We start from the raw sequence: 24,295 nt of genomic DNA on the forward strand, positions 1-24,295 counted from the left end.
CCAATAACCATAGTGGGTGTGAAGTACCAGATTGATGTGAGGGGGTGCTTGCTCACTTCCGGCTTCATAGATCAGCCCTACAAATGGGGGGGGAGGTGTTGCTGGGAAGACCACTGCTTCTCAGAGTCAGCTCTGAAGACAGAATTGAGGGACTCATGCCAGAAGAAACTAGGCCAGGACTGTGGGGCATCTGGCCCCCTGGCTGAGTGTGGCACCCCTGACAAGGCCCCAGCTCTGTCCCTTAAGAGGAAGCTACCGCTGTAAACAGTGATTGCAATCAAGCATCACTGACCAAGGAGGAGAAAGGCACACCCCTCAATCAAAAGAGGAGCCACAGAGACTTCATCTTTCCGGCTGTCCCACAAGAGCCAGGTGCCAACTCTTTCCCACGTTGCAGGGATAGCGGGGATAAATGCCCGTCCTTCTTTCCAAATAGCATGTAAGTGATAGATGAAAGAAGAATGTTCTCAAAGGGAATATTCCCTAGAAGTGGAGAAGTTCAGGGGTGCCTGCCTGGCTGAGTCGGTGGAGCGTGCAGCTCTTGATCTCAGGGCTGTGAATTCGAGCCCCATGTTGGGTGTAGAGATTCCTTAAAATCTTAAAAAAAAAAATTGAGAAGATTGGAGCCATAATCTGCATGAGAGCGTGGTCACCACTGAGGAAGCTAGGACAGCTCCTAGCTATGTTCAGGCAGCCCCAGAAGGTCCCAGGTGTGAGGGAGTCACTGAGCCCAGCCCAGAAGCACAGCTTACAGATGGTGCTGAAGGAAGCCTAGGGTGAAGTGGAAGTAAGTCCCTCTGAAAAGGCTGACCCTGCTCGGCCTTCCCGTGCTTCCTCAGCCCTTTGTGTGTTTGCCTGGCTATCAGGAAGAACCCGGAGCCAACAGTGACTCATTGATCCTTACTAAGACCCAAGGAGAAAAGAGATAGTTGGGAGCATTCTTCAGCTTGTAGACAGAAATCAGTGATACCGGGTATTGAAGGCTAAGAGTTTTAGTCGCCAGACAGGGTGTCTTCAGTTCTGATCCTTGGTCCAGTACCTGGAATTTTAACCAAACTTTAAACATGAGCTTGTTGTAGTCAAGCTGCTCTGACCACAGAAAGTAGAACAGGTCCGGGCTCCAGTAGACCTGTTGGTGGGGGGCAGAAAGGATGGGGGGGGCGGGAGAAGCACATCTGCCAGACTCCGTTGTCTCGTGCTGCTTGGCCGTCGACCTCATCACTGAATGTCCTGAATCCGCAGCTCTGAGCTGACACTGCATGCTGCCAGATGGAAAGTGTTTGACGGGACCCTTTGATCGTCAGCATCATGCTGACAGTCCCAGCCCAGAGAGTGGGCCTTCAGGTGGCCTGTCTTCTGAGACTGGAAGGAAGGTTCCTGGTCGTGCAGCGCATGGCTCAGCATAGGTCTAGTGTGGACAGTTTGTTGTCGCTAACCGGCCCTGGCTAGCAGGAATTACAGAGGAAGGATTTGGCAGGGCCCCAGATGGTACTGCCACCTGTCAATAAATCTTGACAAGTTTGTAAATCAGAGGCTCCCTGGCAGCTGGCTTCACATGGGGCCTCATGCAGCCAGGATTTGCTCAGCAAACTCTGCAATGATGGCTTTGTTTTTGGAGGCCTCTGCTGTTGACCTCTGGCCCTTTGCCTCTTCCGTCGTGGAAGGTCCTCTCCTATCTCCCCTGCCCTGCAGTGCCCCTGCTCTTCTCAGACAACACCCACAAAAATAGCTGAATGCTCTGAAGAGGAAGGAGCTGCTCCTTTTTAATGGGATGGTCTGAAGAAGATCACACCAAATCCGCAGCCCTGCGGGCCCCCGGGGGTAGTAGCCAGGAGCGGTTAGACCAGACAGGGAAGGAAGAGCACCTGTGCTTGGCTGTGGCTCTTTCCCTCCAGAGACGCTCGCGTGCCCTCAGGTGAAGTCCAGTCCCCAGAATCTTCATGACCCTCGAGAGACAGATGAGGGGTTCCAGCCTAGGCCTGTTCCCCTTCACCTGCAGTAGCACAGCCTCCTGACACGTGGTCCCTTGTCAGCCAGGCCCTGTCCGGTGCCCATCCTGGCTAATCCTGACTTCACTCCGCCCCGCCCCCCCCAGCTGGCCTTTCCCTCATGACCCACTGGCTTTGATTTCTCTGCTTTTTGTTGAAGAAGTTCTGCCATTAAAGGAAGATGGCTGAGGCCTCTAGATTAAAAAGTTGGCTTTTGTCGGAGGTTGTCTTAGCTTGGGCAGCCGTTACAGAACACCACAGACTGGGGGATCTTTTTTTTTTTTTTTTTTGAGAGAGAGAATGAGAGAGAGAGAACACATGAGAGGGGATAGGGTCAGAGGACGAAGCAGACTCCCTGCCGAGCAGGGAGCCCGATGCGGGACTCGATCCAGGGACTCCAGGATCATGACCTGAGCCGAAGGCAGTCGCTTAACCAACTGAGCCACCCAGGCGCCCCCAGACTGGGGGATCTTAACAGAAATTTATTTCCTCACAGTTCTGGAGGCTGGAAGTCTGAGATGAGGAGCCAGTAGGGTTGGGTTCTGGTGAGGGCTGTCTTCCTGCGTCCTCACATGGTGGAGAAAGCGAGAGATCTCTTTCTTATTCTTCTTTTTTCTGAGATTTTATTTTTAAATAAAATTTTTAAATAGGGGCGCCTGGGTGGCTAAGTCTTTAAGCGTCTGCCTTCAGCTCAGGTCATGATCCTGGGGTCCTGGGATCGAGCCCCGCATCGGGCTCCCTGCTTCGTGGGAAGCCTGATTCTCCCTCTCCAACTCCCCCTGCTTGTGTTCCCTCTCTCGCTGTGTCTCCCTGTGTCAAATAAATAAAGAAAATCTTTAAAAAAAAAAAATTTTTTTTTTTTTTAAATAATCTCTACACCCAACGTGGGCTCAACCCCAAGATCAAGAGTTGCATGTTCCACTGACTGAGCCAGCCAGGCACCCCACTTTTGTACTCTTCTTATAAAGCCACAGTCCTTTTGGATTCAAGTCCCACCCTTATGGCCTCACTGAACTTTAATTACCTCCTAAAGACCCTCTCTTCAGCTACAGTCACACTGGGGGATAGGGCTCCAATATCTGGACTGGGGGGGGGATACGGTTCTTCAAGCACGTGTGCGTGCCCCCTCCCATTTAGGAGCCAAGCCGGCTGTTCTGAGTATCTCTTTCAGTCTCCAGAGGGACACCAGAGTTTTGTTTTGTTTTGTTTTGTTGAAAGATTTTATTTATTTATTTGACAGAGAGATAGTGAGAGCAGGAACACAAGCAGAGAGAGTGGGAGAGGGAGAAGCAGGCTTCCCGCTAAGCAGGGAGCCTGATGCGGTGCTCGATCCCAGGACCCTGGGATCATGACCTGAGCTGAAGGCAGACGCTTAACAACCGAGCCACCTAGGCGCCCTTGTTTTGTTTTTAAGTGAGGTCTGTGCCCAACGTGGGCCTCAAACTCACGACCCCAAGATCAAGAGTCCCATGCTCTACCAACTGAGCCAGCCAGACGCCCCAGGGACACCAGAGTTCTGATGGGCTCAGACACCTCTTCCCCATCTCCTGTCCCCACCTTCACCACCAGCACCCCACCCTCAACCACAGTGACTGCTAGGTAACACCTCTTCCAGGAAGGAATCCTTAAAAGCAAAGCAGTCTGTGTAACAGGATTGCTGCCTGGGGTGGCTTTGTAGGTCATTATAGAAACATGAGAAGCCACTGCTTCCCTTCTGGTAGCAGTGCCCATGGGCGATTAGAAGAAACGGCTTAATGGTCCATTACAGGGAAAGGAGGAAGCAGGGCAGGGTTGGCAGTGGGAGAACTGAGAATGGTAAGGTGCCTCATTTTCCTTCCTGCCTGCCCCATGGCAGTAGGGAAGACCCAGTGGCAAGAGCCTATGCTTTCTCCGTTTCGGAGCACGAAGTCCGGACTTTAGGTGGGGCTGTCTATGGCACCCTGTCTCTCCAGGGCCTCCCCAGCCTCTCATTTGCCATCTTAGCTCCTTTCTTTATGTCTGAAGAACACTTAACCCACTGCCTACGGATAGGGTGGCTATTCTTTAGCTATCTCTCAGGCCCAAGGAGGAGCTTGTTAGGCATTGTTCAGAGGAAGGAAGAGACTAAAAACCCACCACTACAGGCATTTGGGCTGTTGGATAGTCGTCCGCATTGCTCCAGTACTGAGCGTCCTGGTCTCAGCTCTGCCCCAGGAGAGACTAAAGAGGGCTGTCGGGCCACAGTCCACAAAGCCCAGGAGGTGGAAGGAGTTCTGGCCCTTCTCTCTCTAATGCTCTCCACCTTTTCTCCTCCACCCTTCCCAACTGATTTTCAGGGCCTTAAACTCTGGTGTTGAGTACTACTGGGACCAGCTGAATGAGACTGTCTTCACGGTCCACTCCAGCAGCAGGAGCAGTGAAAGGCCTGGGTGAGTTTGGAAAGGAGGAGGGCACAGCTGCAGGAGGGAGGCTTGTCCCTCCTGTTTCAGATGGGCTCTCGAGCAGTGCCCTCGGACTGCTCTGGGCTCTCTGGGTGCCTCTCCTCAGCCACAGCAGCTCCTCTTTGATCTGCTTCATGCATTGAGCTTTTGCAGTTTCATTTGAGAAAAGCATTCTATGGCTGAGGAAGAGAACAAAACCACTGCTCTTAGAGTCTTGATTGAGAACAAACTAGGACATCCTGTGGCCCTTTCCCATCCTGGCCATGGTGTCTGGGCACACTGGGGTAAGGGGAGAAGACAGCACTAGGGAGGGATGCTGTCCCCAAGAACTGTGCTTGTGGCCCAAGGAGAATCTGCGGACAATGCTGCAGGTGACCAGGGCCTCGGGGACCAAGCTGCTCAGAGCTGTAGCCCAGGGACAAACCCTCCTCAGGGGCCAGAGAGTAGAAACCTGGTACCGACCCACTTATCACTTAATTTATTAATGAAGACTGGAACATTCTGACAAAAAGTGTTGGGTCAGTAATACACCTTAGGCAATCGCTGCTTCCTAGAGGAATTATAGGGCACAGCTAGAGGAACAGTCCCCAGAAGCAGCTAGAAAGGAGTGGTTGGTGCCTGTCACGGAAGTCCTGGGCTCCCTCTGCTGCCAGCCCCAGCTCTCCCAAGGGGCTGGCACCTGGGGAAATGCCCAAGGGAAGAGGGCTGCCGGCTTTGGGCCTGGGCCTTGCTCCCAGGTCAGCTTGTGCTGCCTGCCTTCAAGGGCCTGCTGTGGGAAGGCCCTGAAGGAGTCCAGAAGGGCTTTTCCTCCAAAGTGGAGAGCCAGGGAAGAGTCCAAGAATTTAAACTAGAATCCTGTCAGCATATAGTTAGAGGGAAGGAAAAGCTAAGAGGAAAGGTCCTTCTGCTGCTGCTCACCCTTTGTCCCACACATGTCAGCTAGTGGCTTCCTGAATGTAAATAAGAGTCTTAAGATCAGCCACCTCTCCCTCCCCAGAAAGACACTCGCTGTTTAAGGGAGTGACACAACTAGCTGGTTTGCAAACTTGGGTGCTTCTGCAGCCTCCTCTCATTGTCCCAGAGCTTGGTTGGCCTGATCCAGAGGCATGACCTGCCGTCGGTGGGGAGCGGCAGGAGCACAGGGTTTGTCTTCGGAGCCTGTGGCCTCTGCTCCAGGGGGCTGTGCCCTGAGGGTCGGTGGGGAACAGGTGGGACTCTGGGAGGCGTGCCGTCCCAAGCCCTGCCTGACTTCCGTCTGCCTCTCCACCCCCTAGAACTAGCAGAGCTGCATGGAGGACAGACAGAGACATGGGTCTGATGAACGCCATTGGGCTGCAGCCCCGGAACCCCGCCACCTCCGTGACATCTCAGGGCACCCAGACTCTGGCCCTTCAGCTGCAGAATGCCGAAACGCAGACAGAGAGGGAGCTACAGGAGCCGGGGACAGCAGCTTCGGGTCCTGGGGAAGGTAAGAGTCACGTAATACTAGCGGGGAATTACGACTGGGGGTCCTCTCACCCCTCCTGGCCCCTCCGCAGAGACAGGTGGTGCTGAGAAAGGGCCCTCCCCTCTCCGAAGGAGTACCCTCTTACCTGCTTGGGAACGCTCCCCCAGTGGCGCGAGGAGCCTCCTCAGGCAGGAACAGCGTTTCCCTGATCTGGCTCATTGTTCCCAGCAGGCTGAGCTGCTCGTACAGCTCTGCTCAGCTCCCACCAAGTACCCTGACCGCCCTCTTCTGTAAAACTTGGAGGATCCAGGCTGTTCTTCCAGAGAGAGCACACAGGAAGTGGCCTAGATACGGAAGAGCCTGCAGGAGAGACTCAGTGCCACAGGCTCTTGTTCTGGGACGAGCACGCGGGGCCTGGGCTTCGGGGCTGACCCACAGGGTAGCTTGTCGAGCCGCGGTTCTACCCATGGCTCCTTGCCGTTCTGGCTGCGGCCGGCACACCAGCAGCCCCTTTCTTCACCTTCCTCAGGTGTGGCTCGGCCAGCCTCAGCCCTGGTTCTGTGCTGGCCTCACACTTCTGAGAACCAGTTAGCACTTCCCAGCGGTAGAGCTTGAGCCACTCTGGAGTCTGTCGGCAGCTGTGCTAAGCAGGCTGTTCTCACCCAGTCGCTCTCCTTACCCGCGCCCCAGCCCCCTTGCCGGTCGGAGCTTCAGACAAGGCAGCCTCCAGCCACACACACATGCTTTGGGTCTGTGTTGAGCCATTTGCTCAAAAAACGGCCACAGAAGGAAGAGCCGTGGTGTGCGGGAAGCAGAGTAACAGATCTGCCTGTGTCTCCCATGGAGCAGCTTTCCATCCTGTAGCCCCACGCAGGGCGCTGTCCCTTCACCACCGTGAACGGAGATTTTTAAAAATTGAGTCCGTTTTTTGGGTCCAGGCCACATCCTTATCTGAGGCCCATGACTCTTCGTTGGTTGTGGCCAGTTTCAGAGGCCAGTACCTCATTCCCATCGTGTCTCCTCGCCCCAGAGGAGAGCAGGTGGCGGAGGGGGAGCTGTTCAGAGGCCAGAGGCGCTCTGCGGCAGGTACAGCCATCCGGCGCTGGAGTGCGGGCAGGGTGGGCTCAGGTAGCTCGCTGCGTCGGTCTGGGGCCCCATGACCTTTGCCTGGAGCTCTGCACCCCAGCCCTTCTCAGCACCCCAGTCCCTTTCAGAAAGCCCCTCACGCAGACAGAAGTAAGGGGAAAGGTGTGGGTGGTGGGGAGGTATGTCACTGGCCAGCTCCATCTCTCCTGGCGCCAGGAGCCTTGTTCTGAGGTGCTTCCCCCCCGGACCACCAGCCTCTCCTGCCACTCTGGTAGCAAGGCAGGGGACCAGGAAGCAAGAGTCTGGCTCTCTGGCCCTCCTTTCCCATCCAGCAGGCAGGCGTCGCCGCTCCGCACACCGCTGCCTCCACTCTCACCCCTGCTCCTCTCTCTCCGTGTTGGCCAACTGATGGCTGCAGCTGCAGGAACATGTAGAGGAAGCCCTTAGTGAAGTTAGGTGACCCTTTTCCTGGGCCTCGCTAGAAGGTGGGGCCAGGGCGGGAACGCCTGTGCACCCCTACACACCAGAGGCCCAGGGGGGTTAGTGGGGGAAACGGCCCTGCCTGACTGACTCACGTTCTGGGGCTGCCCCTCCTCCCTTAGCCCTTTTCCTGTCAGCACAGAAGGGTTTCCAGGCCACTCTTCATTTTCTGACTCTCTAAAGATTGGATTAAAGTCTCTTCAGCTCTTTATAGGACTTCCAGGAAGAGCCTTCCACAGGGGAATTTTGCAAGTTATCAGCTTTTTAGCTTGTCCACCTTCAAAGCTTCCCTACCCTGTCACTCGGAAACGGAGGGGAGCATTCCCTGGGCTCTCTCTTTGCTCCCCACACTGATCCAGTGCCTCCCGGCATACAGTAGGCGCTCAGGAAGTTTGTGGAATGGATGGATTGTGTGAAGGCAAAGGCGGCCTGCCCCTGAGCTTGGCTGTGCTCACTCCTGTCTGTCTCTGACCGCTGGAGAAAGGTTGCCTGGGCCTTTTCTTGTCTGGTGCAGATGAGAGCCCCGCTGCAGTAGCCTGGGCCTGCGGCCAGGGAACAGCAAAGGTGGAAAGCGAGGGGCTGGAAGGCTAATGGGTCCCCCGAGGGCAGGAAGGGCAGCTCCTCCTTTCCCTTCCACTCAGCCTGGCTTCCCTCTTCTGGGCAGTGAAAGCCCCAGAATTAAATGCAGTTACAGGGCATTATGGGAACTTGCTGATCCCATCCTGGCCTCCGCACTTAGAAAGTACCTTAGAACTTGCCAAGGAAAAGATATCCTGTCAACACTAACTCAATTTCCCATTTTTCAAAGGCAAAAAGAAATGCTTTGGCTAGGGAAGGAGACAGCAGAATTAACCTCTGTGGCCACCACTGCTCCTAGAGCTAATAGCTTGGATCCCCGGCCACAGCTGCCTTTTCCCTGAGGCTCCAGTGTGTTTTCTTCTTGCAGAATGTGCTAGCTGCTTCCAGTGGCTCTTAGCCTTGGCTTGGAGTCCCTGAGAGAGAAGCTCAGCTCACAGCTGTGTGCACTAGCCGCGAGGAAGCCGGCCACGGACACAGCTTAACTTCTTCCGTCTGGTCTCTTTTGAGCACTTACTTTATGACTGATACTGTGTTAGGCACCAGGAATCCAAAGGTATCGCAGAGGGAAGCAGCTTCAGAGATGAGAGCATTGTCTTCTCCTTCGAAAGCAAGCCCAGAAAGGGAACAAACGCTTCAGCACTTCCCGCACAGCAGAGGGTGACGTGTGACCAGGTTTCACAGACTACCTTAAGTCTGGAGCACCTGTAGTCAGCCTGGGAGCCCTTTCATTCAGCCACACGTTCACGTGCCAGATGGACACCAAGGGCAAGACCACGCATTAGCCACCGGACCCAAAGATAGATAAAACTTACTCTGAGGCCTGCAGGGACCTGCAGCCCAGGAGGGAGATACCACAGCCACAGATGACACACACGGAGGCGTGGGGCACTGCGAGGGCTCAGGGAGAGAGCAGCCACTCCCAGCTGGGGTCCCCCGAAGGCCAGGTGGGAGGGGTGGTATTCACATTGACCTTGACATCCCCCTGGTGTCCCCAGTGTGTGTGAGCAGGGGCAGGCAGGCTCACAGCAGTGCCCCGTTGGCTTTGGTAAGATCATTGGTGCAGGAAGGGAGGATGGTCAGGGAAGTGGCTACGACCTGACAGAGGGCCCTTAAATGTCGTGCTAAGGCATCTTGACAACTTTGAGGGCCCTTGGAATTTCTGGGTTTAAACAGATTAGGGACTTAACTAGAACTCAGTGAATCTGAGCTTAATTAGAATGGTAATAGCAGCAGCGTGGAGGCTGGGTGGAAAGGGAAGTGATAAGCAAGAAGCCCAGTCACGAAATACAGCCACAGTCGTCGTGAGACATGGCCAAGGCCAGAGCCACGGGTGCAGTGGGAAAGGTCAGGAGGGCCTCTCCGAGGACCTGGCTGTGGCACCGCCCTTGGGGCCCCAAGGCAGCCCTGTCCTGGCCCTGGAAGGGAGCTTCATGAAAAGACCTGATAGTTCGCTAGGCACAGAGCCCAGCACAGTGAGCGACAACGCCAGCAGGCCTCGGGCCAGCACCCCGCACATCCCAGACCCAGCTGGGAAGCCCCTCAGTGCACAGAGTTCTTGGAAAGCAGTGGGGGTGGCAGCGAGCACAGAGAGGTCCCCAGGGGGCCTCGCCAGGCAGCCCTTTGGGCTCACAGGATAGGAGCTGTGCTGGCACCGAGGCCCTGGTTGATCTTTCCTCTTACCCTCTGCCCCACTGTTGGAAGGCTTTGCCCCCTGAGAGGAGTGCTAAGAGCCCTTCAGAGAATTTTCTTCTGCCCTGGGAGTTGGCGCTAAGCTCCCTCGGAGCTGCTCCTCGGAGGGGGAAGCAGGGAAGGGCAGCCGCCTTAGGGGGTTGGGGGAGGATGGGGAGCGCTGATGGGGAGAAAAGGGGAGAAACACAAACCGCAGGCACGTAAGTGAAAGCTGAGGCCGAGTCCCCACTGCTGAGTGCTGAAGAGAAGCGCCTGACGAAGACCCATGGCGTGATGCTGCCAAGCACTAACAAGGAGGGAAAGATCTAATGGGGCCTTAGCCACCGCGAAGCTGTGGAACTGGCTGGCTGGAAATCCAGCTCTAACAAGGCAAGCAGAGAAAAGGGACTGGACAGGGAGGGAGCAAAAAAAAGTCTTACAAAAATAGCTGTTGACAATAAGTACCCAAAAAAAGAAAAACCCTCACCATCAGCGCCCCCAAATCTGCAGAATCCCAAACTGGCCAGCAAGTAGCCGAAGGAAATAAATTGATAGGTAGTGCTAGCCCTGACAGCCCCAGGGGTCTTGATCGTAGTTGCCCACAGGCTTGGGTCAGCCAGGGGGCTGAGCACAGGTGGAGGGAGGGTGCCTCAGGACGGAGCCCCACTCCCAGGCCCCAGGTTAATCACCACAGCCGTCGCCAAGTGCCCACCATGCCCATTACCCCATTTCCTTGGCCCAGCACACTGTGCAAGGTGGATGTTAAGGGACTCATCCAAGGTCACACAGCTAGTGAGCACAGAATGGATTTGAGCCAGAGCCTCCTTTGCTCCCCCACAAGGGGAGTGGGAATGCCCAGGCCTTTGGGGAAGGAACAGAACCTTCTCTCCCTCCCTGGAGATGTGGGCTGAAGCCTCAGGCCTGGGCAGTTGGCTGTCTCCAGGGAAGGATGAGGGTATCAGGCATCCAGCGCAATCCAAGGAGAACCGTAAATGGGAAACAGCTTGGGAAAGCTGGTGGTTTTGGAAAGAGGGAAGAGAGGAGACAGAATGCCTTCTAGGGAACAGTTAAAAACCCAGTCTTTCTCGTGGGCTTTTAGGAAGTAAACAGAACAACACTGAGGGAAGACAGCACAGCTTTGAAATGAGGCAGAGCAGACTATTTGCCTTTGGGCCACACGCTGTGGGTTGCCCCCTCTTTCCACACACCAGGCAGCACGCCCTCTCTCTGGGCCAGGTCTCCCAGTTTCCCGGACAGGGAGACAGCAGACAAAGTAAGCCATCTGTGTCCACCCCAGCCACCTTCATTCATGTAGTGACTAGCCTGCCACTTGGGCCAAATGCCCTCCTTCTGGTCCAGCTCTGCCTCTTAACTGGCTGAGTGGCCTTGGCCACCTCATGCCATCCTCAGCCTCAGTTTCCCCACCAGTAGAACAGAAGTGGGAATTATGACCATTTGGGGAATCTTGCCTAGCTTTCAAGTCTCTGATCCTCCGAAAGAGGGAGTTGGACTCTTCTCGTTTCTGCTTTTGGCAGAGAATCCCCCAGCTCCTCCTCACGGTGGCCTGCCTGCCTCAGTGGCCCCGGTCAGCCGCGAACCCCCTCTGTCCTGTGCTCCCTACCTTCCAGGTGAGGGCTCAGAGTCCGGTGCAAGCGGGGAAGATGCCCTCAGCAGGATCCAGCGGCTGATGGCGGAAGGGGGCATGACGGCCGTGGTGCAGCGGGAGCAGAGCACCACCATGGCCTCCATGGGTGGCTTCGGCAACAGCATCATCGTCAGCCACCGTATCCACCGTGGCTCCCAGACCGGCGCTGAGCCCGCGGCCACCCGCGCTGCCTCGCCCCGGCCCTCCGCCTCTCGGGGACTGCTCCCGGAGCCTGGGCAGCTGGCAGAGCGGGGCCTGAGCCCCCGGACAGCCTCCTGGGACCAGCCTGGTGCCCCCGGGCGGGAGCCGCCCCAGCCGCCCCAGCCACCCCTGCCGTCTTCCTCCCCGGTCCCCTCCCCTCTCCCCCTTCCCGGCACCGAAGGACCAACCCTGCACTGCGATCTGACCAGTAACAATCACCTTGCTGATGGCGGTGGCAGCGGCCGGGGGGAAGCTGCAGGCCCCAGCAGGGAGCCACGGAACAGGTAGAGACCCATGTGTGCACTGGTGCTCCCCCTCGAACCGCTGAGCAGAAACCGGACCTCACAGCTGACTGGGAACTGTACGCGCGGAAGAGCTGCGGGCTGCATCAGGGAACAGGAGCAGGGTGGGGGGGATTGTCGAGTGAAGTCAGAGGCAGTGGGCATGAGGCAGTCGAATGGGCGGGGCTTGCCTCGGGACTAGAACCTTCCAGGATCTGGAGCCCAGGGGAGCCATACTGCTGTGCTCCGTGTGAATGGAGGAGGAAGTGGGTATCCCTGCCATGAACCCCCCCTTTCTCCTAGAAACATGGCTGAAGAGACTCACCCTTGGACAGAGAGCCCCAGAAGGGTGAACTGTCTTCCAGATTGGGGCCAAACCATCCGGGACAGTGGCCACTGGGGCAGCTTTGCCCTGGCCCCCTGTGGCACCGGTGGGGCCACTAGGAGCCCAAGAGCAGGAGGAGCAGCCTGGGCCCCAGGAACCACCTGTGTCTCTGAGCCTTCCAGAGCTTCAGCCTCTCTTTATCATCTTACCCCACAGAGACCACAGGCAGGGGTCAGGCCAGGCTCCCAGATTCCTGAAGACAGGGACTTCCTGCACTTACTGATGGGGGACAACCATGGAGCCAAGGGAGCAGCCTGCTTGCCTGATACAGGATGGGGTCAAGGGACGGTGGGCAGGTCCTCACTCAGGAGTGGGGGGTGTAGGCTGGCCAGCCCCCGGGGCTTGTCCACGAAGCTCCTCTCCCCCTGCCCCCTCCCCAGCCCTCAGAGCAGCACCTGTGGGTGGCAGTATTACATGAGCCCAGGCCAAAGCCAGCCCCAGGCTGGGGGAGGGGATGAGACTCCAGGTCAGAGTGTGAGGTCTCGGTCTGTGACTTAAGGTGTTGCATGTGGAATCTTGAACTGTACGTGTAGTTTCTAGTGGAGAAATCAAGGCTCTGATTATTTTGTTTTTAGTATGAAAATGTGATTTCTTTTCTGTTTGTAACTCATCATAGAAACATTGTGGTGGGAGGAGAGGGGATAGTCTGACTGCTAATGAGGGAAACACCAAAGATCTACATCATTAAAATGATGACATGCCCCTCACCAGGCTCCTCTCTGTTTGTTTCCATGGAGGATGGAGGAGGGGGTGGTGGTGGGGGTGTGGGTGGGGGAGGGGGGTCATTGAACTAAGCGGGCCTGGGTTCTGTCAGGCACTGTGTCTGGTGCTGCTCTCCTATGTGGGGAGCCCGGTCTGTCACCTCAGAAGAAGAAGCCAGTCAGGTACGGGCTGCCACATGTGCTGGGTCTCTGTGCCTCACCACCTCCTGCTTCCCCCAGGCCTGCTAAGGATTGGGGCAGCCTTAACAGTGACAGGTGGGTAGGTAGGTAAGAATGACGGAAAGTCACCCATCCTGATTGCTTCCTACCCAGGACTGTGGGTCTGGAATGAAGATGTGACTGGGACTGGCCAAAAAGCTGCTGGATCCTCTCTGGTCCCCGGAAACCACCTATCATGGGTGTCTGGGCTGGCCAGGCAGGGAGCTTGGTCTTGTCTACAGGCATCCCTCTAAGATGCCATTTGTGGCTGCTCAGGTTCCCCTTTACTTTTTGTCCTTAGCACAGTGGCTGAAGGGCCTGCCGTAGTTGTGGGCCTTGGCCACTTTGAGTTTCAAGCCAGTTAGAACGTGGGACGATACTTGCCCCAACTCTTACAGAAGGGTACAAGGAAAACAGAGCCACCCCAGGGATTTTTGCCAGCAACAACTATTTCTTTCTTCTTTTTTAAAAGATTTTATTTATTAGAGAGCGAGCATGAGTTGGGGAGGGGGGCAGAGGGAGAGGGAGAAGCAGGCTCCCTGCTGATTCCAGGGCCCTGGGATCATGACCTGAACCAAAGGCAGATGCTCAACCTACTGAGCCACACAGGTGCCCCAGCATCATCTATTTCTTGACTATCTCTTGTGTGCCCGACTCTGTCCCACATCCTCTGGGACTTGTAGAATTACTGTACCAACAGAGACAAAACCAAAAGATTAAATGGGCAAGCAAGTAATACAAAACAGTGTGTAGAGCTATTACAGTTACGAACACTAGAATTTTCTAGAACAGAAACCCACAGAAGAGTGGGTTCTGGACTAAAAGACACATCAACCAGCTGTGTGACCTTGGGCAAGCCACCTGCCTTTTCTCTGCTCCACTTTCTTCCCTTGTAGTAGGATACAGGGCTTGTATTATGTAACCTCTTACAGTTACTTGGAACTCTATAATTTCGAGTCATTCTAGGTCAGCACTGGAGTGGTTAGGGCCAGGCTTCTTAGAAGAGGTAGGATTTGAACTACTCATTGAAGGACCGAAGGATTGCCCCACTGCAATCCCTGCCCTCCACCCACGCACTCCCATCCCCCAACCCCCTAGGAGAGGAATTCCTTGGTCTGACAGTATGGACTATGAATTTGTTGAGTATAAACCACGTGCCAAGGACTCAATGTGTACTATCTCGATCCTCATCACAGAAGCCCTCCCAGATAGGTACTGGTACTATCCCCCCACCCCCCGCCCCAGACCACACAACTAACTGAGCCAGGGTTTGAACCCAGATGAGAACCCGACTTGCTCTGTTATTTTGGAAAACGGGGTATGAAGATGCCTTGTGGATGAGAGGATCCAAATTTGGTTCTGCCTGCCTTGCCTGTGCCCTGTCTAGCCAAGGATGAACCCAGCAGCTACCTGTCAAACTTTTGTGTTTCCACATCAACCCCTTCCCTTCTTTAGAAAGCCCTTGCCTGGTGGATGGAAGCTCCCCTACTAGTAGTAAAGCCTCAGGGCCCCTTGCCTGTCATAACAAGGTTGTGGGGTCAGCAGGGCAGAGCTTGGCAATCCCGTTTGGAGATGAGGAATTTGGTTCAGAGGAGTTCTATAGACCCAAGTTGTCTATGAACCCAGTTGAGTCAAAGGCAGAGAGCAAACACAAAACCAGGTCCCCCGGTTCCCAACTCAGCTCTCCACAGTTCCACTATTGGGTCTGGGATTGGAGGGGTCAACCCTACCACGTGGTAAGGGTTTCAGGAAAACTGGAGCAACCTTGCCTGACGGTTTCTGGAAGAACTCAAGGCAGTGGTTGGAGACATTTCTGATTTCTGTGGCCTCCAGTCCTTGGCCTGGCTTGTTTCCTGTGTGACTTTGTAAGTATCTGGCCTCCCCCCTCTCCCCATTACACACACACCACAATTCCACCTTCCTAGAAGCACCACCCTCTCCTGGATTTATGGCAAAGTGGAACAAGGGCAGGACTGTTATCTGATTGTCATATGAACCAACTGAGCCCCTTTCTTCATCTGTGAAGTGGGGGCAAGAACAATATCTTCTCTCGTCCTTGGTTATGAGGCTCATGGGAGACCGGATCATTCACATAAGGGACGATGGCTTTTCACTCTAAGCCTAAACAGCCAATTCCAGCTGCCCTGGGGAGCACCCGAGGACCTCTTCCTCAGCGTGGGGAACTCCACACCAAAAGACCCGCAGCGCTGGCTGTTGCCCCAATTCCCGCCCCTTCTCTGGCAGCTCCTGCCGCCTCCCCTCCACTGCCTTACCCGCCTCCACCGCCCCCCTCACAGCCCCCCGCCCGGTCCTGCGGGAGGGTGGAGGGGTGGGACCTGAGTTGTTTTTCCAAGAGAAGGAACCGGCGGTCTTAAGGTTAATCGGGTGTTTGCGCTCAAAGAGTTTGGGGTGACAAGGCTCAGGACCTGGGCGTGGTGGGGGGAGGGATGAGTCCGACCCTGGCTGGCCCCAGGAAGGGTCGTGTCAGATGGAGGCAGAAACGCGGCTGCCTTGGAGCACGGAGCGGAGCCTACAAGGTCAGTGTCGAGGCGGAGCTCTCCAAGGTGCTGAAGCCACCCGACTCGGTCCCGCGGACGCCGCAGCCGCGGACTCCCGGGCCCTCCCACTCCTCACAGGCAAGGCCCCAAGTCCCCAGGCCCCGACCCGTGCGGTTCCCGGAGACCTCAAGAGACCGCTCGCCCTCTGGGGTCTCGTTCCGGGCTCCGCCCCGGGTGACCTTGGGCACTCAGCTTTCCCTCACAGGCATCGGTGAACTCGCCCTCCGGCCGCGGCTAGCTAGGCGGCGCGTCCCATCCCGGGGCTTGGAGAGAGGATGCGCACCCCTTCCCCGGCCTGCAGCGCGGGAGCCGGGAGCCGGGCGGCGGGGGTGGGGGGCCGGGCAGGGGTTGTGTGCGATGGGCGGGCTCCTCTCTCCCTGGCGGACTGTTGCCTGTCTTCTCTCTCCAGCTCCTTCCTAGGCCCCGACGGCGCCCGTCTTCTCTTATAGCCCGGCGGCCGACATGCGGCCCTGAGGCTGGAAACTGCCGGTTCTCGGCTCTCTGCCCCGACGGAACCGTGACGGCTGAGCCGACCCCACCCACCCGTAACCTCTTGCTGGGGTCAAACACTCGCGCCTCCGAGGTCCCACTGTGAGCGGGGCCCTGTAGGGAGGGTGGCCCAGGAGGGGCGCGAGACCACCTCCAGGTCCCGGGTGCTTGGTCAGAGCGGAGGCGGAGAGCGCAGCCAGACGGGGCTGCCAGCTCCCTCCCCAGCCCGCGAGGGGGCGCCGCGTCCCCATGACAACGCGGACACCCCACCCCACCCCCCACCCTAGCCTCCCGAGAGGGCAGCGCCCCCCGCTAAGCCGTACTGTCAACCGTGGGCGGTGCCCCTACAGTGGCCGAGCGCGGAGCTGTCGGCCGGCTCCAGTGAGGGGCGCGCGTAGCTGGGGTTCCCGACGCCCCGGGTGGTGCCCCCTGCGCGTCGCAGTTGGGTGGCCGGCCCGGGGCGGGCGGCGCGGCCCCACCAGGATTGGCTGCTTCCCCGTGACATCACGCGGCTCGGGGAAAAGTGCGAGCGTGAGCGCGAGTCGAAGCCACAGCGCCAGGAGCTGCGGGCGGAGCAGGGGCCGCCCCTCGGCACCCCGTCCCCGCCCCCGGCCCGCGGCCCGGCCACGCGCCCCGCCCGCTGGCCCGCGGGCCGCCCGCTGGTCCCGCCGTCTGTCAGGTGCGAGGGGACCGGGGCGGAGGTGTCTGGTAAGTGACTCCGCGGCGGCGCGGGGGCGGGGGGGACTCGGTTGGGGTAGAAGGACGTGGGGCTCCCGGACCCTCTGAGGTTCCCCGGAGGCGGGTCCCATTGGGACGGGGCCCCAGGCTCCTTTGGGGACGAGCGCGGTGCTGGGGGCTGCACAGAGCCCGGGGGTGAGGGGCCCCGCTGGAAGAAAGACACGGAGTCTCGGAAGCTTCTCCAGGTGCGCCTCTGGGAAGGAATGGACATTCAGGAGGTCGGGGGAGGGTTGCCCGCCCACAGCCCTCAGGGCGCCAGGGGCAGCCGTCGGGGGCGGGACCCCGCACTCCAGCCCTCCCACCTGCAGCTCTGGAGGGCACCAGGCGCTGGAGCCCTAAGGAGCCTTTTTCCCGCCCGTCTCCCCGCCCCCCCACCCCCCGCGCTACCAGCCCATTCCGATCCATGAAGTCCTCCATCCGCGACCTTGAACCCCGACGGAAATACCCCTACCCGCTCCTGGCGCCCTTCCCCCACTCCAGGACTACCCCCTGCTGTTGCCCAGGCTCGGAGCCCGGGAGAGCGGAGCCAAGCCCTGGGCCCAGTGGCGGAAGTGTCAGGCGCAATGTCTTTGCCAAATCCCCTGAGCCCCTTCTCCCTCCTGTGAACTCTTGAGTCTCTTCTCCCGCCCCAGGGACGGATCCAGGGGCCACAGCCTTCCCGGAGCCCTAGAGTGAATGCCTAAGAACCAAGGACCCACACCCCAACCCCCTCCCCACGGCGTCCAGAGCACGCGCTCCCTTCTCGTCCGGAAAAGCGGGGGGGCTCCAGAACCCGGGAAAGCACGGTGCCCACGCCCAGAGGCCGCAGGAACTGCGTGCTAGGGGGTTGGGGGGAGGGCGGGGCACCGGAGAGCCAGGGCCCCATCAACCGGGAAGGAGACCTGGAGGAGCCTCCAGATGAGCCCAATAATAACTCCCAACCCGGCCCTCGAGGTCCGCCCTGGCTCAGGGCTCAAGAAACCGGTGCCCACTCTAGCCGCTCAGGCCAGACGGTGCCTCTCCTGCGGGGTGCAGGGTTAGAAGTGTGGGTGGGGAAGAATCTTACACTCAACTGACCTAAGCCGCGGCTGGGCCTCCCCGTTTTGGAGTGTTGCCGGTACACTCCCGCGGGTAGACCGGGCACCCTTTGGCCATAATGCTCCGTGGGCACGCCGAGCTGAACCCCGTGTCCTGTAAGGCCAGTGGGGCGACTCCGGCCGCGGCCCCTCGACAGAAGTCAGTCCCAGGCTGGGACTCCACACTGCAGCGTTGGGGACCCAGACACCACTGGGCGCTGCCTGAGACGATGCCCTAAGGTCAGGGGGCCCGTGGCAGCCCAGACTGTAGCCTGGCCGCGACCCTTCCCCACCCACGAGCGGGGCACGATCCAGACACTGGCTCTAGACTCGCTTCTCTGCGCTCAGACAGCCAAAGTCTGAGCTGAGTCTCCCGTCAGGGCCCGGAGCGGTCACCTCCTGCGGGCCCTGCATTTGCTCCTGTGCACAAACTCACAGTTTGTGCATACTCACAGTTGTGCATATGCATTCGCATACCCGAATCGTGTGCATCCCCCAGGCCACAGCACCCCGGGCCGCACACGCACGCACAAGCACGTGTCCACATGGCACGGGCCCGCTCACGCGCACACGGGCCCCCGGTATCCAGGCGTGGCCGAGCGCGCACACACGCACATGCAGACAGCTACTCGCTTGTACTCGCGCTCCCCAGTAATCACACACAAACAGAGCTCGCACTCGCCTTCCCGCCCACACGTTCCTCCACGGGGCCGGGTGGAAGCCGGGCGCCCTTAACTTTCCCACCATGGAACCCGCGCGGAGCCGAGGGCAGCTCCTGGGCAGGGCCTGGCAAGGGGGTGGGGGTGGGGGGGAAACCACGTCCTTCCCCTGGGAGGCCCTGCCCTGGAGCCTCCTCTGTGTTCTCGGTCGCGATGGAGTTGGGGGCGGTGGCGAAGAGCCGCCGGCCCAAAGTCCGGAGCTGGCACCCAGGGCTCGACATTGCCATCTAGCGGTGCGCACAGCCCTGGGCAGCGGCTGCTTGCTTCCCCAGATCTCCGGCGGGCCTGGATCGCAGAGAAAGCCCCAGAGAGGGTTGCTGTCAGAATGTCTGCAGGGAAACCCGAGGGGTCCAGAAAGAGGGTGGGGCGAGGCGGCGAGACACCATGCTTCACCCCTTCTGCTGCTGGCAGCTTCCCCTAGCAGACCCAGAGCGGAACTAAACCACCTGTCACCTCCTTGGAGACAAGATGTCCCCCATGGAGATAAGAGGCCTCTTCTCTCCTGGGAAAGCTAAGTGGGGGAGCCGGCAGGGAGTGGGTGGGGACCCTTAGTTCTTTGGTTTTGAGCAGTGGACAGCAGAGGCAGGAAATCAACCTGAGACAGGTTGAGATTGAGAAGGTGGCTCCTGGGTTCGAATCCTGTCTCCCCCCCCCCCCCACATTACAGACCGGATGACTTTGGGCAAGTTAATTAATATTATCCTCATCTGTAAGAAGATACTTCTATCAGTGAGATGGGGATACTAATAGTACCTGCCTTATCAGGCTTCTGTAAGGATTAAACCAGATAATCTATATTAAAAAGCTCAGAGGAATTCCTGACTCCTAGTTAACAATAAACAAGGGCTATTATGTTTTTCATATTTGGCACCTCCAGCCCCGTTCCCATCTCGCTGGCCTGTGTCCTGGCCCCGGAGGCTCACGGGGCTTTCCTGGGTGCTGGCGGACAGATCCGTCCTGCCCACCCTGCCCCTGCTTGCACCTGCCTGGGGAGGGTAGCCTCTTCATGCTGGGTGCTTCTGCTCTCCCAGCTCAGAGGGTGACACCTGAACCTCTCAAAGCTGAAAGGGGGCTGTCAGAGACCCCAGAGAGGGTGGTATTTAGTCTTTGCCCTTGACTCATGTGTGACCTTGGAGATGGCAACACCCTTGTTGAGCCTCCCCTCCCGAGAACCAAGGATTTGGACAGGCGAACATGAACTGCCAGGCCAGGGGGCTGGGGCTGCGTCTGCAGAGGCGAGTGAGAGGGTCTGAGGCCAGGCGTGGGGCAGAGGGTGGTCACCCTGGCACTTGCCTCCAGCCTCTGGTGCATTTTCATGCTGCAGATGGAAAGTTTAGTTGCTGGTCCCCATAGCTGCTCGGGAGGGGTCCCGCGGACCGGTCCTCTCTATTTTGCAAATGAGAAAGAGAGGGGCGGGAAGGTGAGGTGCCTGGTCTAGAGCCAGGACCCTGCTGGCCTTGGGGCCTGGGCTGCTGGCTGAGGGCTCCTTCCTCCACACCGGCTGGCTCTCCCTCTCTCTTTCTCTCTCTCACACACAGACGCTGTGTATACGACAGCGCGCAGGGCTGGCGGGGCTGGGATGGGGCCCGTGTGCGTGTGTGTAATGGTGCGCGTGTTGGCGGGTGTGAAGGAGGCTGGGCTGAACGGCTGCCCTGGCACAGCGCACTGGGCGTGGGCCTCGCTCACGTGTATGGGAGAGGAAGGCGGGGGAGAGATGAAGAGGAACCTGGGTGGGAGGCGGGTGCAGGCTCAGGGGAGGGGCTGTGTGGGTGGGCCGGGGGGACGGTGCCCTCGGGCTGGCCGCGGGCCCCCCTGTGACATTCCCCTGCCCTCTTCCCTCTGGGACACTCTGGGTCCCCTTTGGGTTCCCAGTCGGGCCCAGGGCTGGCCCCGGCCCCTTGGAAGCCATGTGTGTCTTTCCTTGGCTGACAGGCCCTCTCAGCTTCTCACTCCTTCCGGTCCTCACTCAGCCCCTGGCTGTGGATGGTCCCTACTGCCCCTGCACTGTGTCCTCACCCCTCTGCCCTGGGGCTGGGAGGGGGAGCTCGGGGAGGGGCTGCCGCAGTGGTATGCACCTCCCAGACCCCTCTGCATGGCACTCTCCTCGTCCTCGGGGGTTCCCCACTCCAGGCCACCCCGGTCATCCCAGGAGCCTGCCCCAAGGTGGTATCACCAGCTCGGTGGTGCTTTGGGCCTCTTCTGCCAGCACCCTCAGCTCTGGGGTGGCAGCAGGACGTCAAGGACTCGTGGAACCTTGGGTGGGTTATTTAACATCTCTGTGCCTCAGTTTCCTCACCTGGAAGTGGTGAAAAATAAAGGTTTCTACTTGACAGACTTGACGTGAGGAAGACATTAGTTAATATTGATAAAAAGTACAGAAAGTGCCGGACACTTAGTAGACAGTAAGTGTTAGCTGCTAACATATATTCTTGCCTGTGTCCCCAGTGCCATCTGGGAGGGTGGAGGACAGGTCCCCCTGTGATGTTTGGTCACAAAATGACTGACGAGGTGAATGAATGAACACTTCTGGCCAGAGCTACATGCTGACTCTGGGACCACTGAAGCCCCTCCCCATTGCTTCTCTGGGCCCCGCACGCCCTGGCCTTCTCTTGGCGCCCCACACGTGCCCCAGGGCCTTTGCTCTGGCCATTGCCCCCGACTAAGCCACCTCTGCAGCTCTTCACATGGCTGCCTCCTTGCCATTGTCCAGATCCCCTCCTTGAAGAGGCCTTCACTGATCACCCAGCAGGGAAGCGTCCCTGTCTGTCCTCTGACTCACCCACTATACTGTTGCCCTGCCTTGTTCTCCTTCTAGCACTCTTTTTGTGGCTCGCATGTTTGTCTGCCCTGATCAGATTGTCAGCTCTGTGAGGGTGGGGCCCGTGTGTGTCTCAATCACTTCTGTAACTCCTGCACCCGGAACGGTGCTTGCACACAGTAGGCCCTCAATAAGCAACGGATGGGTGAAGAAACGAGCACACGATGCGACAGAGTTCTCCAAGGCTCTGCAGGGTGATGTTCCTCTGTCACCTCGAGTTACCTCTCTAAACCACTTCGCCAGTTCACCCTTTCCTCTCTGCTTCCTCCTCCAGACACTGGCCGCCCACCACTGCTAACCAAAATGGCGAACTTCACACCAGTCAATGGCAGCGCGGGCAACCAGTCCGTACGCTTGGTCACATCAACCCATAACCGCTACGAGACAGTGGAGATGATATTCATCGCCACGGTGACGGGCTCGTTGAGCCTGGTGACTGTCGTGGGCAACATCCTGGTGATGCTGTCTATCAAGGTCAACAGGCAGCTGCAGACAGTCAACAACTACTTCCTCTTCAGCCTGGCGTGCGCCGATCTCATCATAGGCGCTTTCTCCATGAACCTCTACACCGTGTACATCATCAAGGGCTACTGGCCTCTGGGCGCCGTGGTCTGTGACCTGTGGCTGGCCCTGGACTATGTGGTGAGCAATGCTTCCGTCATGAACCTTCTCATTATCAGCTTCGACAGGTACTTCTGCGTCACCAAGCCCCTCACCTACCCAGCCCGGCGCACCACCAAGATGGCGGGCCTCATGATCGCCGCCGCCTGGGTCCTGTCCTTCGTGCTCTGGGCACCTGCCATCTTGTTCTGGCAGTTCGTGGTGGGCAAGCGGACGGTGCCGGACAACCAGTGCTTCATCCAGTTCCTGTCCAACCCGGCGGTGACCTTCGGCACCGCCATCGCCGCCTTCTACCTGCCCGTGGTCATCATGACGGTGCTCTACATCCACATCTCCCTGGCCAGTCGCAGCCGAGTTCACAAGCACCGGCCCGAGGGCCCCAAGGAGAAGAAGGCCAAGACTCTGGCCTTCCTCAAGAGCCCCCTGATGAAGCAGAGCATCAAGAAAGCCCCGCCCGGGGACCCGGCTCCCGAGGAGCTGCGCAACGGGAAGCTGGAGGAGGCCCCTCCCCCGGTCCTGCCGCCCCCGCCGCGCCCCGTGGCCGACAAGGACACTTCCAACGAGTCCAGCTCCGGCAGCGCCACACACCACACCAAGGAACGGCCGCCCACGGAGCTGTCCACCACAGAGGCCACCACGCCCGCCCTGCCCGCCCCTCCCCTCCAGCCGCGGGCCCTCAACCCCGCCTCCAAATGGTCCAAGATCCAGATCGTGACGAAGCAGACTGGCAATGAGTGTGTGACAGCCATCGAGATCGTCCCGGCCACGCCCGCCGGCATGCGCCCGGCAGCCAACGTGGCCCGCAAGTTTGCCAGCATCGCCCGCAACCAGGTGCGCAAGAAGCGGCAGATGGCGGCCCGGGAGCGCAAGGTGACGCGGACCATCTTCGCCATTCTGCTGGCCTTCATCCTCACCTGGACGCCCTACAACGTCATGGTCCTGGTGAACACCTTCTGCCGGAGCTGCATCCCCGACACGGTGTGGTCCATCGGCTACTGGCTCTGCTACGTCAACAGCACCATCAACCCCGCCTGCTACGCGCTCTGCAACGCCACCTTTAAAAAGACCTTCAGGCACCTACTGCTGTGCCAGTATCGGAACCTCGGCACCGCCAGGTAGGCGGGCAGGGGCGCCCAGGAGGTGCTGGCGGCCACGTGCGCGCGCTGAGCCACGTGGGCGGTCACGTGGGTGGTCCCGCACGTGGCTGCCGGGGAGCGCTCTGGAAGCGTCCCCCCGTGTTCCTGTTCCCCGACGAGGACTGAGGTGCCCAGGACCCCTGTGAGGCTCAGGAAGAAGCTGTGGCGGGATTCCGAGAGACCAGATCTCCGCTCGGGCTGCGGAGTGTCAGCCCCAGAAGCGCCTGAACCAGGACTGCCGGGCCCGCCTCCGGGAGCTGGGAGGCGCTGGATTCTGGGGCACTGCCCCACTGTGACCAACCAGCGTGGCTGGAAGAATGGACATCTGGAGGGGAGCAGAAGGCCGGGATTCCCTTGGGAAGAGCAAAGGAGCCGATGCTTGGGAAAGGAGGCTTGGGAAGGGTCTCCCCGTTCTGCTGTAGTTGGTGCTTTCTCCCCGCTGCACCCCGCATGTAGGCCCAGCCCGTCCTCCCAGATCCCATTCCAGGGGCAGAGCTCGCCCCTTGCTGCAGCTGCTCGGCCAGGCGCTGGTTGGGTGGACGGGTGGGCTAGCTGGAGGCCAGGCCGTTGTGGGCTCTCAGGCCCCCCCCCCCACACTGTCCTGGGGCAGCTGGGAGGTCAGTGTCTCACACTCAGGAACCAAGGTCTGGCTTCCTGTGGTCCCACGCTGAGCAGAGAGGCCCCCCCCCTGGTTCTGAAGAGCTCTCCCAGCAGGCTTCTGCAGCATGTGAGGGAGGCCTGGGTGGCTGGGGAGAATGGGGACAGACTTGACCCATGCAGGCTTCAGTGGGGGGGGGGCAGGGGGGAAGGCAGGCAAGCAGCCCCCATCTCTCCTCTCCCAACGGACAGAACCTTCTATTGGTAGTGAGCTATACCAAAAGACCTTTGCTTGAGAGTGGCTGCGATGAGGAGTGTCAGTTCTAGGGAGCCTTCTGGGTTCCCTCCCAGCCTTGGTGTGGTCCCTGGAAAGACCAGACTGAAAGGCTCAGGGGACTGGACGGCAGCACCCTTTCAGGAGTCGGGGCCCTGGAAGCAATTTTCATAACCATTCTGCTTTTTCC

The 24,295-nt window shown here is 58.7% G+C and overlaps 2 protein-coding genes across 7 annotated transcripts in view; both read left to right on the plus strand.

Moving 5' to 3' along the window:
* AMBRA1 (autophagy and beclin 1 regulator 1) overlaps positions 1-12,878 on the plus strand; it is a 146,208-nt gene extending 133,330 nt beyond the window's left edge. For all 6 annotated transcript variants that reach the window (XM_044919409.1, XM_044919411.1, XM_044919410.1 and 3 more), the window contains 3 exons: positions 4,304-4,396; positions 5,683-5,876; positions 11,297-12,878. In XM_044919409.1, the coding sequence (XP_044775344.1) occupies positions 4,304-4,396; positions 5,683-5,876; positions 11,297-11,802 (793 nt within the window). In that variant the 3' untranslated portion in view covers positions 11,803-12,878. The remainder of the gene's footprint in view (positions 1-4,303; positions 4,397-5,682; positions 5,877-11,296) is intronic.
* An 8,902-nt stretch (positions 12,879-21,780) lies between these two features.
* CHRM4 (cholinergic receptor muscarinic 4) lies at positions 21,781-23,217 on the plus strand. Its single transcript, XM_021684784.1, has one exon. It carries the CDS (start codon positions 21,781-21,783, stop codon positions 23,215-23,217), a length of 1,437 nt encoding a protein of 478 aa, XP_021540459.1.
* Positions 23,218-24,295: the final 1,078 nt, after the last annotated feature.

Source organism: Neomonachus schauinslandi, chromosome 11 (genome assembly GCF_002201575.2).
Source record: "Neomonachus schauinslandi chromosome 11, ASM220157v2, whole genome shotgun sequence".
Taxonomy (NCBI): Eukaryota; Metazoa; Chordata; class Mammalia; order Carnivora; family Phocidae; genus Neomonachus; species Neomonachus schauinslandi.